This window comes from Plectropomus leopardus, chromosome 10, assembly GCF_008729295.1.
Source record: "Plectropomus leopardus isolate mb chromosome 10, YSFRI_Pleo_2.0, whole genome shotgun sequence".
NCBI classification, from domain to species: domain Eukaryota; kingdom Metazoa; phylum Chordata; class Actinopteri; order Perciformes; family Serranidae; genus Plectropomus; species Plectropomus leopardus.
Genome location: NC_056472.1, coordinates 9,631,091 through 9,644,762, shown reverse-complemented (window position 1 = coordinate 9,644,762; position 13,672 = coordinate 9,631,091). Strand labels below are relative to the sequence as shown.

General features: G+C 38.9%; 1 protein-coding gene across 1 annotated transcript; it reads left to right on the top strand.

Moving 5' to 3' along the window:
* Positions 1-3,292: 3,292 nt before the first annotated feature.
* On the top strand, positions 3,293-7,093 carry LOC121949243 (cyclin-dependent kinase 5 activator 1-like). The gene has a single exon (XM_042494876.1). The coding sequence runs from the start codon at positions 3,549-3,551 to the stop codon at positions 4,422-4,424; it is 876 nt and encodes a 291-aa protein (XP_042350810.1). The 5' UTR covers positions 3,293-3,548; the 3' UTR covers positions 4,425-7,093.
* The last annotated feature ends 6,579 nt before the right edge of the window (positions 7,094-13,672 follow it).

Sequence of the window (13,672 nt, the reverse complement as noted above, 5' to 3'; positions counted from 1 at the left end):
TCAGACGGTTTGTGGGTGAGGCCTGTATTGAGTTTGAGCAGCAGTGTGATATAGCAGATGTTGATAGTAATTAGATTATGCTAATGCTGTCTGTTGTGGTAACAGTGATGACTTGTGATGATGATTGCAATCATGGTTGGAGGAAAAAAATGGAGGAATGTGCAATTTATATTTTTATTTGTTTTATCTTGTGTTACTTGAAAAACAGAGCAAAAATGTGACAGATCATCACTTTTTACCTCTTTTCCATTACTCTAAACCAGTAAAGGTTAATATACATGATTTATCTCGATTGTACCACCTATATTTATCTTGTTTGCAACAAGCCCCATGTTCACCATGTATCTCATAATATGCATAATATGCACATACATTTTACATACATACATACATTTTGTCTATAAAAAATGTCTGCTCCATGTGGGAAGATAAATTAAACATTTTGATCAATTGAAAAAATTTTTTTAAAACAATATACAAAACAACAGCTGATTCCTACCCCAGAATAAATCAGCAGTATGCAGATTTTGTAATAAGGAAGAGAGACACCTGTATATATAAGTAAAGACAATAACTTTCAATTATAATGGATTACTATCAACCTAATCATTTGAATAATTGAGGGGGGGTGCTCTGTTGCCACCTATTTGTCCATTTTATTTTTTTATTCATTTTTGTGAGATTATGATGCCATGTTATCATGTTGTCATGTGTGCTTATGTGTTTTATTTGCCAGTTTTACAAAAGAAATCTCCTTTAATAAGATAAATAAAAGCTTTGGACAGCTCAGTGCATCATTTCTTAACTTTTAACAAGACTTTGTAAACGAATTGAAACCGGATTTAATGTCACATTGCCTATATGTGAACTGTCTTTAACTCAAAAAATTCACACTGTGAGTGACTGCACTGCCTCCCTCAGGCATCACAGTATCACTATCCACTATCCAATCTGACAAGACAACAAATACAGCTGGAGGATGATGGGAATTCAATCCAACTGTATAAATACTCATGGTATTGGGAGGGATAAGAAAGCGAAGAAGAAATATAAAAAGCTACTGAATGTTTTTCCATACTCCTAAAATGAATTGTCCCAGTAGGAACTTGGACCAAAGGGACCATCGCAGGCATGCAATATCTAAAAATGTTATATATTATAATTGGCATTTCCATTAATTGCATCATGGGATAAGTAAGAGGAATGACATTTGGTTTCTACAGGTATTTATTAAATAGTCCTCCATAATACAGTGGAATAGTAATACCCAGTCTGAGGACTCTAATGCTATTTGTATCTGTTTCCACTTCAAGGTGAATGGAAAGATCAGGCCACAGTCATGTAACTTAGTGGAGTGATGCCAGCTCTGCTCAGGGTAACTGGATCACCCATTGAGTTTCCTGAGACATACATGCAATGCTACTCTCAATCAGTGTAGGATTAAAACTGTGACCTGCAACATGGAATCAAAAGCCACTGAAATTATTTAAATAATATTTTTTTCTTTGCAGGCCTGTCTCCTCAGTAAATATGAAGTTTGCATCTTGTTCAGCAGTACTTTTACATCTTAAAGGTCCAGAGAAGTCAAAGATTACAACCAGAGGAATGGATAATGTATGAGTGTATTTAAAGTAAAACAAGTACAGGTGATTTTTCTTCTTTGGAAAATGACCACAGAGTCTGGCATCAAGCGTACTATGCATACTTAAAATTTTAGGTGTAGTTTGCCCAGAGCTGGCACAAATGCTCTGTACAGATTTCTTTCCAAAAACTCTTTAGGGAACATTCTTGTGTGAACCTGGGGGTGCATGAGATTTATGTGGTTTCAGATGTGTAAAACCAGTTGAGTAACTCTTGTTTGATATAATTTCTAGATTTGTGTAGAGTGATTTCATGGTAAGATTAGGGATTTTTTTCATGGTATACATATAGTTTTTGCACAAACACTTTTTTAGGGACAAATAAATATGTAAACAAACCAGCTGTGACAGGAATTTAGTTTGATCAAGGGCCACCATATTGGTTGGTGATAGCAGGAAGGAAAAGGTTGCGTTAAACCGGAATGCAAATAATGTCGCTGTCTGCATCTGCTATGTTTGCTTATGAGGCCGTTTTATGTGGAAATATGTGAAATGTGAACAGGATGACTGTGATTTGAACATATCTGTGACTGATCAATTTGTATTAACTGAGAGCACACTGGCCGTACATACTGCATACATTTTTAAAGAATCATTAGGAAAACCCAGGGATGGAAAATTAAAAGGACCTACCAGGCACAGGCACAGGACCAGGGGCCCACAGTGTTAGGGCCCCCCCTTGCCTTCATCTGCAAAATGCCACTCGAATGGATACATACTAAAGAGACTCAAAAGGATCACTAAGAAAAAATAATTCAGAAAGAGCAAAAAACAATGAAGGGAAGCAAAACAATAACAATGAGACACAAAATGACACAAAACAAACTACAAGACACAAAATGACTGAAAAGAGACACAGCACAACAGAGACTCCAAATTACCAAAATATAGACAAAACAACTACAAAGATACACAAAATGACCAAAAAAGAGACAAAACAACTACGAAGACACAAAACAAAAACAAAGATACACATAATGACCTAAAGGAAACAAAGCAAATACAAAGAGACACAAAACAACAACAAAGACACAAAAATGACCAAAAAAGATACAAAACAATGACAGAGATGCAAAATGACCAAAAGATACATAACGACTACAAAGAGAAGCAAACCAATCACAAAGAGAAGCAAACCAACCACAAAGAGACACAAAATCACAGAGGGACACATTAAAAGACAACAAGGTTGTTTAGCCTGGTTCTGTTGTTATGGTCAAAGTCTATGTGTTTTTCTTATAGGTGGGGAAGCTTGTGGGGCCTTTTGCATATCTGTGCCCAGGGGCTCCATTGTCTTGTAATCCGCCCATGTTGATACCAACATTAGGATGTTACTGTGATGTAAATGTAACTGAATCGGCCACATTCACTGTTTGCCAATTCCTGTATAGACCTACATTTCACACTGCTGACAAGATTACAGGAAAAATACAATGATTTATAGATAGCACTGATTTTCCAAACTGGACTAGTGTTACCAGAATAGTTCGTCTTAGCCGCATACAGGCAATCACAGGCAACTAAAAACAACACCCCGAGTGATTGGATCATCGATTGGCTTTCTCATTGGTCGGCTCGGCTGTCAGTCAGGGGCTGCACTTGCTGGTTCGTTCAAACCAATGACTTAACGCAGGGAGACTAATCTTCGTTTATTCTCCAGCCATAGGATTGTGTCGCAGCGTGTCTCTGCTGAGGAGCTGACTGACCGAGCATCTGTTGGAATACAAGTTCACTGAAAAAGTGGTTCCATCTTCGCACCCTGTCGCCCAGCAGCCATCACACGGAGCAACTAAACGCGTAAATGGAGTTTCAATCGTTGTCGTGACTGTTCTCCACCGCCTCTCACCCCGCAGAAGACTGCGTTGAAGTTGCAGCATCCATAGTACCGCGGCTCTCTCCTCTGCAGACATGGGTACCGTCCTCTCTATATCACCGGCGTCGAAGAAGGCATCGATCATGGATACAGAGGGCGCAGGAGATGGGATCAAAAACGACAAGAGCCTCAAGCGGCACTCCATGTTCGTCTCTCTTTCCTGGAAGAAGCTAGTGTCCACTTCGGCCAAGAAGAGTGCCAAGAAAGTGACCCCGAACCCGATGCCCGCCCGCGAGCTCCCGTCCAGCCAGGTGGCGCAGCTCAACAGCGAAAACATCAGGAAGACGCACCAAACCGAAGAGAAGAAACCCAAAGCGCCGATCCCGGTCCCGGTGCCAACTGTCCCCACTCAGAACAACGAAAATGTGAGGCTTTCCACGGTCCAGAAGCAGCCGAGCAGTCTGTCTCTGGTGTCCCCGAGGCGGATAGTTATCCAAGCATCCACCGGAGAGCTGCTGCGCTGTTTGGGGGACTTCATGTGCCGCAGGTGTTATAAACTGAAAGAGCTCAACAGCGGAGAGGTGATCCTCTGGTTCCGCAACATCGATCGGACTCTTTTGCTCCAAGGCTGGCAGGATCAAGGCTTCATCACGCCGGCCAACGTGGTGTTCGTGTACTTGCTGTGCGAGGACACGATAGAGGACAGCATCGGCAGCCCGTCAGAGCTGCAAGGCACATTTCAGACTTGCCTCTACCTCGCCTACTCCTACATGGGCAACGAGATCTCCTACCCACTCAAACCGTTCATGATCGAGGCGAACAAGGACGTTTTCTGGGAGACGTCGCTCCGGATCATCAACAGGCTGAGTGCCAAAATGCTGCAGCTCAATGCAGACCCGCACTTTTTCACCGAGGTCTTCCAGGACCTCAAAAACCAACGAGATACTGGAGAGGCAAACCTGGACCGCTGATAAACACACAAGACTCTTTTTTTTAAAAAAAGATGAATGTTTTTGCAGAATCACACAATGGGTGGTTTTGAATGTAAAGGGCCAACACCGAAGGCTTCTGGGGCTGAATATCTCTCTCTAATGGTGTTTAGGCTACAGTAGGAGATTTCATAAATGCATGCCAATATTGTCCTCTTTTGTTCTTGTCCACCCTCGAGCGACGCACAAGTTGACTCCGTGATACAAATCACACACTAAGTGACATTCAAATCCCCGTTTCATTCATGATTAGCCTACTTTCCGGGGAAGTGTCGCAGTAAGGTGCAGCAGGTTCCACGCAGGGACCAGAATAGATCTGAGACATGGAGAGGCGGAGCTGTCCTAGGTGCTGACCTGTGCAGCCGTTTCTCCTCCCTGCTCCCCTGCTATTTCCAGTCACCTCGCCACAACAGAGCCGTGCGTAGCTCAAAGAGGACCAGAGTCTGCCCAGTACACTTTCAGAAAATAAGCTTAAGCCTTGTAAGTAGAGGTGTATTGTGTTTTTTTAGATTCTCTACCAGCTCACAGGTAAGCTGTTAGACATGCAACAGATATAGGAGGCATGCTCCTTTAAGAGGACAAAACACATCACTAAACTTTAGATATTGCTCTATGGGTAACAGAGATTAAAAGCTAGTGTCCATACTGCAGAAAAAGCATCATGCTGATCTTCATGTCTGTTGGCAATATATCTGTTTTCAGCTTCAAAACCACCAATTTCCTCATATAATCCACCCCTATGACTAAAGCCGTTTTGTAATGTACCTGTAATTGAGCAGTAAGGTTGCAACATTGTGAGATTCTCATGGTGTGATAACCGCCTTTTCACGGTATCAAGGTACTACAGAATTATCGTTTTTAGAGAGAGAGGCTGCACTTCAACAATGGAATTCTCAGTGGAGTGCTAAACCCAAAATCTAGTGATCTTATTCCCAAAAATTAAAAAGGTAGCACATCTCCAGTCTTCTATTCAGGAAGAACAAAATACTCACATTTCACTCATTTATTTGACACATCACTATAAACAAAAGCTATTCAAACACTTGAAAGCACAAAGCCTTCATCAGAGCGTTGATGGTACTGTGCATGTTTAGTTTGATTACAGAATTGTTATTGCTATTAGTTACAATGACCCATTAAGGAATGAAAACAGAAGGTTCTATTTATTTAAACAACTGTTTTAATACTGTAATTTAAACTAAAAACCCTGTTCAAACTAAATAACTAAAATAAAGGTCAGATTGTCTATCCAGTTTTTGCAATACTGTAGATAAGCAAATGTACATGGTATGGTAATTGTCAATTTAAATATCACCTTGAATATGAGAATACCGCTGCAAACCAAGTGAGCAGTTGGTTCAGGTTGAATATGAGGGTACATTGTAACAAATTTTCCAGTATTCCAGTATTTGTCAGCATCCTCCCATTATTTTACAGTGTCACTACCATTTTTACTTTAGCGATATATTACCGTTAATTTTATTACAGTGCTCTACAGTAGAATGTGAAATTTGAAGTGCAATACTGTAATAATACTGCATAATGCCGTAAAATCATACGGCAGCCAACTTTTAATGTTAATCGTTGTTTTGGCTCCAAAAGGCATCAAGATTCATGGTCTTTTACAGTATTTTGTCAAAACAGCACATTGCTGCAAGAATGTTGTCATATTTTTCAGGAATTTGTTGCAGTGTAGACAAGTATTAATGTACGGAGGAGAGAGTATCTTCCCCCTGGAATGTGAGGAATCACACCAGATGGGTCCGTAGATGGCCATACAGCAAGATTATCAATCCAAGGCCCTTGTTGTGTATTGCTTTCCAATACATTGCAGAGGCCAACGTAACTAGAGACTGAAAGGAATGTACAGTTTTTCAAGAGATTTTAAAGAGATCTCATATGTGCCAACTATTATATACTCTTGGCCTGAAACTATGTGGTTTACATGTACATATTCCACATTTTAGATTTGCTCTATTTTATTTTTATCTGCCTGTTTTTTGAATGTGGCTGTATATGATGTAGTTCGAGCACAACGAAAACAAGTAGAGCATAGCGCAATGGTCAAGTGGTATTCTTGCCCAGCTCTGTAAATGTGGGCCTGGGTTCAATTCACTTTCTGTGTATTCAGGAAGGATGTTTTTTTCATAATGTAAATATTGAATGTCATTTGCACAGTTCATTGCCGTTTCTATAAGCTAAAAGAGACTCCAACTCTGAAAACCAAGCTAATCGGGCAACCTTGACAGTTATTATTCAGTGTTATGCTTCTCAGTAACCATTGTGATGTGATGTGAACCCATTGCTTGGGAAGTGGAATATGATGCTGCTATTTTGCACAGCTGTGATCAAATCTTTGATGTTTTGCACAGTGGTAAAACATAATGGTCATGTACCAGTGTTTCCTGTCAGGCACTGGAGTGTTTGCCATTAAGTTTGCAGTTATATGTCACCAAGTCTATACAAAATCATCTGTGAATTATATCTTTGGTACAGTTCGTTTTTATCCTATACGTCTGCTATGGAAAATTATATATTTAGATGTGTGTGTTGTCTGTGGTTGCACCACAGTTGCATTCACTATCTCTATATGTTGATAACAGTTCAATACAGTAATTGTTTGATATGGTGACCATGATGAAATAAATCCAAACTTCTGTAGGATCTCGTCTCTCTCGCTTTGTTTTATTGATTTAGCAATTAATGTTTGTGTGAGTGCACTACCACCATATATATCTCAGTACTCTTAGTTTATATATGTAGCGAGTATTGGCAGTTTTGTAGACTACAAGTTACACAGGAAGAGGATGAACTAGCTAAGGAGGAATCTAGTTTGGTTAACTTAAGCAACTTTAAAAAAAAGATAGTTCAAACTACTTTGTAAAAGGAAAAAAAGAAGATCAAATTGACAATGTACATGTGATAGAACATGTTAACAAATATACTTCTGCCATAAGTGTCCACTTGTTCAATAGTGATAAATAAACCAAAAATAATAAGTAATTATAATAATTACCTTACTATGCACGGGAATGTGAAAGGAATCCCAGCTTTGGTTTTGTGTGGGGGTTTTGCACCAAATAGTATAACTCAGTTAGCCAGGTTACTTAAAAAATAACAGTAAATAACAAACTAACAACTTCTCTGAACATTTGTTGATAAATAAAAATAATCAATAATGAATAAACTTACTATATGTAGACATCGATGCTATGGTCTCGCATGTATAAACAGTGTCTAGTGTCTTGATGCAGTGCAGAACTCCCTAGTTTTTTATTCATTAACAATAATCAATAGTTCTGACTAATTGTGGTCAAAGGGGGTTCAATTATAGCAGGGGAACAATAATACAATTTTAAAAACAATCATTTCTTTCATTTTATAGCCCAATATTGCTTGTAATTTCAGTTGTTAACTACACAAAAAAGGGCAAAAAAGTAATTTAACCACTTGAATCAATATGGAAATATAAAGTTAACTACAAGCAAGCAACTGCAAAATGTAGTTAAACTGCTAGTTTGATCACATGTAGTTCACTACACGTAGTCCATGTTTGTACAAATCTCACAGTTTGCTGAAACAATAATTAACTTGGACAGCCTCTTATCCACTCACACCACCCACTAATCCTTTGATTTGCAGGGAACCCTTGAGACATGGTTATGCAATAGTAATAAGTCCATGACGAATATGCTTACAGGGATGATAGCATAGGTTACCATGGGGCTGAAACTCAGGAGACTTCATTTGTTGTCATGAAACAAAAACTCAAAAGACTGAAGTACTCATACAAGCTTTTTAGCTTTAGCTTTTTAGACAAAATGAAACAAAGATTTTTTTGGAAGGTTTTATATCCTGACAGGTTTATTGGTATATAAAAAAGTTTATCCATAAGAACTGCTACAGAATATCCTGCAGTTGATAAAGCTGTGTTGCATCCTGCGCACATTGAAGCTGACACATATAAAGGATATTTTTGGTAGATGTGTGTCCTGGGTATTCAAAATGGGGCCACATACTGAAATGGGAACACCAGACCAGACAGTGAGAAAATGAAAATATGTCAGAAGGAATCTGATCTGCATGCATCGATCTGCTAAACTGACTTCACACTATTACACGTTATCAACAATGGTTTTCAGAAATATGCAAAACAAATGTTTTATTTGAGTAACATTGCACATTAAAATGTTATAGATTCAAACGCTTCCTTAGTTTAGAGCACAGATACATTGATGATGTGCAGTATGAGAGAATGGAGCTGAATTGATAAGGGTTTCCTCCTGTTTTTTTATGAATAAGCCACGTGGGCTGGAGGGTTCCTTCATGTGATTGGTTAGAATCTGCTGCAGTCTCAGAACTGTCTGTGACTCTCTCTCTCTCTGTCAGTGCCTGTCTTATAGGAACATACAGTATCTATTTACAGAGAAAAGATGAAGAAAGCAAGACAGAAAGTGGCACAAAAAGCCCGACTGAAAGGGAACATGAGCCAAGGTAGAGACAGTGTAAAGAAAAAGGAAGCAAATGGGAACACAAAAAGGCACAGAGAGCAAAGAGACAGACAGGTTTCATTCATTTACTGCCATCTAATGTCCGTCTGGTGATGAGAGAGAAAGGGGTCAATGAAAGCTATTCAAAATGACCACTGGGTGAAACTTTAGCCACATTTAAGCTCTTTAAATTTAATTTTAACGGCAAATTGTTCCGTGTTAATGGATTTCGAGTTTCTCGTTCAACATTTTTATGTACTTATTAAGGTTAGGGTTCATTTTTAATGAGCCCAACTCACATACCAACATGGCACTCTTGTAAAACATGAACTATCACCACTTCACTGAACATTTTCTTTTGGCATGAGCAGAATGTGATATAAGATTTACCTGCCTTAATCACCGCCATATGTTTTTAAACACTAATGCTGTATGCCACCCAGGCAGTTTCAACTTTCACGTAAACTTAACTGTGATACATTCACTTACACGACCTGTGAGGTCAAACAGTCAATAGTTTTCTGTTCTCCACGAGTATTTACAGAATGACTTCATGGCAGAATCCTGCAGCATCGTTATGTAACAGCCTCCCAGCGCAGTGTTGTGAGCCTTCTCTTTATTATTAAGATTCAGCCCAGGTCTCCTGCATATCTGTCTGCCAGCCTGCCTTCTGCATTCTTCTCCGCCGTGTCTCTATAGTAACGGGTAGGTAAGTGAATGAGAGCTGGACAAAGTGAGCTGTGTGGGGCTGAGCGTGGGCTGAACCACTGCACAGCACATAAACACTGTGGTTATCAACAAACACATGCACACAGTGTTTGTGGTGTCTATCGGTGCAGGCATGTCTCTGACTCCTCCGCATTCAGCCACTGTGTCCTTTTTGAGTTACCTCTGCTGACTTGTCCTCTTTAGCTTGGATGCTGTAACGAAAGAGAAGGGCAACGCTACAGATCATCCTCTGCGCCACCAGTGTTCCATTTAAGTGTGTAGATCATAATCACAGTGTTTATCACACTTGGTGTGTGTGGGCTGCAGTCATATTGAAGAACCACATTTGCATTGTGTGTTTTATTTCTATTAAGTAATACAGTGAAGTGACTCACTTAAAGGTGAGTAGAAAATTCAAGAGAAAATTTGCTGGATTTCTTTAAATTAGCAAAAAAATATTAAAACAAAAATAAGAAAATTACCCCCAAAATTCTAAAGTTAAAAAAAATACAAACAAGAAAATGACCTGAAAGGAGTTAGAATATAAATTGTAATGGTTCTAATAATTATTAAATGGAGAGCAACCTGTAGAGTTCTGCTGTTGTTACTTTGCTATGTAAGTAGTTTTAACCCCTAAGTTGTAACTTTATATTCTAACATATTATATTCTCAACAGGGAAATTATATATGCATGCCAGTCACAGGAGACATTTTACTGCACAACAAGTTCTTAATACTTAAATTATATCTTAGTGACTTACTTTTACTTATATAAAATGCTTACAATAAATAATAAATAATAATAAATAAATACAATACTTTTACTAACTTAAGAGAATATTTCTTCCACCACCAGTGAGAGGCTGGGACAATGGAAGTTGTTATTGTTTTATATCTGAATTAAGATTGTCATTAAACCATACTGAGTTCACTTCAGTGTTTCTTAGAAAGGGATTCTCTGTAATGCAGTAGCTTGACCCGGTGGAAAAAAGATCAAATCTAGACTGACTGAGGGAGCACTTTATAGGGATTATGTCTATTTTGCTGTCCTCTTGCTATATAACTGCCCTGCTGCTAATCTCTTTAACTAGATTACTCAGACGTCGACCTGCAGTGAGAGGAAGCTGCTCTTCACTTTAATATAGCAGGTGAAGTCAGGCTCAGAGGGTAAACTCGGCCAAAGAATTTTAATTTACTTCGAAGTTCAGAGTAAGTCATCTACTGTCATGCTGCTATATACATTATATAACTATAAGGTTGTGTTGATGTGTTTTTATATTTAGATTTAAGTAGTTATACAATATGAAACAAATCCATGACAGTACACTGATTCCTTCATTCAGCACACACCTACACAGTGTTCATTGTTATTTTTCCCTATTTAATTTGCCAGTGAATCATCTCACACCACACGAATAGGCATGATTATTCATCCATTTAGTGTTATGTAACAGCCAAAATCCGAAGTATAGAGGTGCTCCAATCTCAGACCATTATCTAAATTGACAAATTAACATTTCAGAAGCATGTTTCCTGTACTCCTGCATTCATATTTGCCACACATTAGATGCTTTTTTATTTTGGCACCAAACTATATATATATAACATTTTGTAATTTTTCCTTGTTTTATTTTTATAGGGATTCCAGTGTTAAGCAATGCCTGAAACCCCTCAAAATAACACATCCACCATCACACATACCAGTAATGGTGAAATCTTTGTGTCCTGACAGGGAAACTATGTTTCCACTGAGATTGAGATTTGCCACTAGTTTATTGAACACAATTTATCTTTAAAAGCATGGAGGATGACTATATAATCAGGATTGTTGGTTCAGCCTCTTCACTTTTAGATCACATAATCTGGGTCTGTATCCACACAAGTGAATGTCTTTGCAAAAAGGGCAAAAGACGTTGGCCTGATTTGTTTCTCTCTGTGTTCTTTTACCTCTTTCTCCACCTCCTCGAGTCTTTCACCATTCCCCTCGTCTCATTCCCTCTCCCTCTTCTTCACAAGTCTATTTCAGCACCATGTAGGTGTGCTGCTCTAATTTAGTGATGTCTTCATTACCACTCTCTCCAGCTGGAAGAATGACTCACTGACTGCAACACTTCACATGCAGAGCCCACTGACTGCCTTACCCTGTCTCCCAAGAATACACTTTTGTGGGACAGAGAGACCTGATTTTATTTTCTCCCCTGAATCTGTGACGCATGCATACCTTAGTGGATATAATGTCATTCTGAGTAAATGTAATAAATAAATAAATAAATATATACACATATCATTAGAAAATTTGCTTGCCATAACTGTAGACCTTCAACATAGTTAAGCCCCTTTATTTTCCATCATTTTTGATTCAACACCACCCAACGGGTTTTGTGTGTGTGTGTGTGTGTGTGTGTGTGTGTGTGTTTGTGTGTGTGTGCATGCATTGTGCAGCAACCTTCTCCCAGCTCTCAGACGTCAGATCATCATCACCTGAATGCACCTCTCGGAAAGCTGCACTTCTGAAACTGCATTACCACCATAGGCTGTATAAAATAATGGACATAGCTACCATGACATCACCCATTGGTTTGTGGACTGCTGTTTTAAAACATAGATGTATAATAATAACTAGATACCAGATGACCTATTTATTCCAAGAGAGTTGCTTGCCTGGTGCATATGGCAAAAAGTTTCAAGCTTCTGGGTTTATTTCTAAACTATCCACTGAATACGCTCAGTAGTCAGTTTCTCCTGCTGGCCCCACACCAAGTTCCCTCTCAGCTTATTTACCACTGACGACGTCACAGATTTTTAAATTGTTTTTTGTTTTTTTTCGGTCAAGGAAAGTTTTACAACTATAAAACCTTAATTGTAACAACCCAGCTCAAAGGCTGCAACAAAAACAGGCCAGACAAGTTTACAGAAGTTAAAAAGCATATTTGTTTTTTTATTTAAATAATCAAAGAATAGAATAAATGTATTTCAGTTTTCAGTTGTGTGTACGTGTACGGATGTGTGGAAAAGTCTGTGGTGAAACAAAAAGAACAGCAGCTGTGCCAGCAAGGGTAGAGGGTGTCATTTGGAAGTTGCTGCCCTTTTATATCATCAACCACATTGGGCCCAGGTGTCTCTCATGAGCTTCAGGACAACCCTCTCTGCCTTGACCTGGATCCTGTAAGACAAAGTGCAGCCAGGAAAACAGGCACACCTAGTGGAGTGGGGGAGTCATTACATCCATTGATCAATAATCCCAAATAGAAAGACTCATATTTGATCTTGTTTGCAGTTCGTGGTGTCCTATAAGCAGTCTTACAGACATCTTTTGGGAAAATGGGGAAAATGCTTTGTGAGATGAAGGGGAAAACCAGAAATGGCCCCTGGGAGCAAAGCAAAGTGGTGTTCCTGGGGTTCTGTTTTGAAGCCTCGAGTTTGGCATTTTGGCCATCGCCAACTTGTTTTTCTGGAGCCAGAGGTGACCACATTTGGATAAGAGGGTGAACTGTGGATCAGATTCACAGACTGTAGCAACCCCTTGCAGACACATTGTCATTCAAGCAGTCCTGCCCCTCAATACATGTAACTTGAATTTAAAAATAATTAATATTCACCCCCTACAGTTGTCATGAGTAATTAGTCAGTGCAACCGAAACTTTGTTTGTTTGTTTGTTTGCTGGTTGGTTGCTTGCTTGGTTTAACCATGTTTATTTCTGCTGTATAGTTTGCATTTTAAGATGGTGGTCTATGGGGATTTTAAGAGTTTTGGAGCTGGTCTCAAGTGGCCATTCAATGAACTGCATCCACATTGGCTTTATTTTACAGCTTCAGAGGTTGCTGCTTGAATACCACATCATGGTGATATAAAACTGACTATTAAAAAATGGCCTACTACACAGCTTATTTACTTTGACTAATTATCTCAATAGCTGTTAAAAGTTGATTTTAACATCATATTTCATATGAACTGAAGTAGCCAAGAAGATGCAAAAACACATTCATAAAATATCCAAATGTATGCGATGCTATTGAAAATTACCTACAGTG

Coding starts and splice junctions, on each gene's coding strand:
- LOC121949243 (XM_042494876.1), top strand. CDS start 3,549: ATGGGTACCGTCCTCTCTATATCACCGGCGTCGAAGAAGGCATCGATC.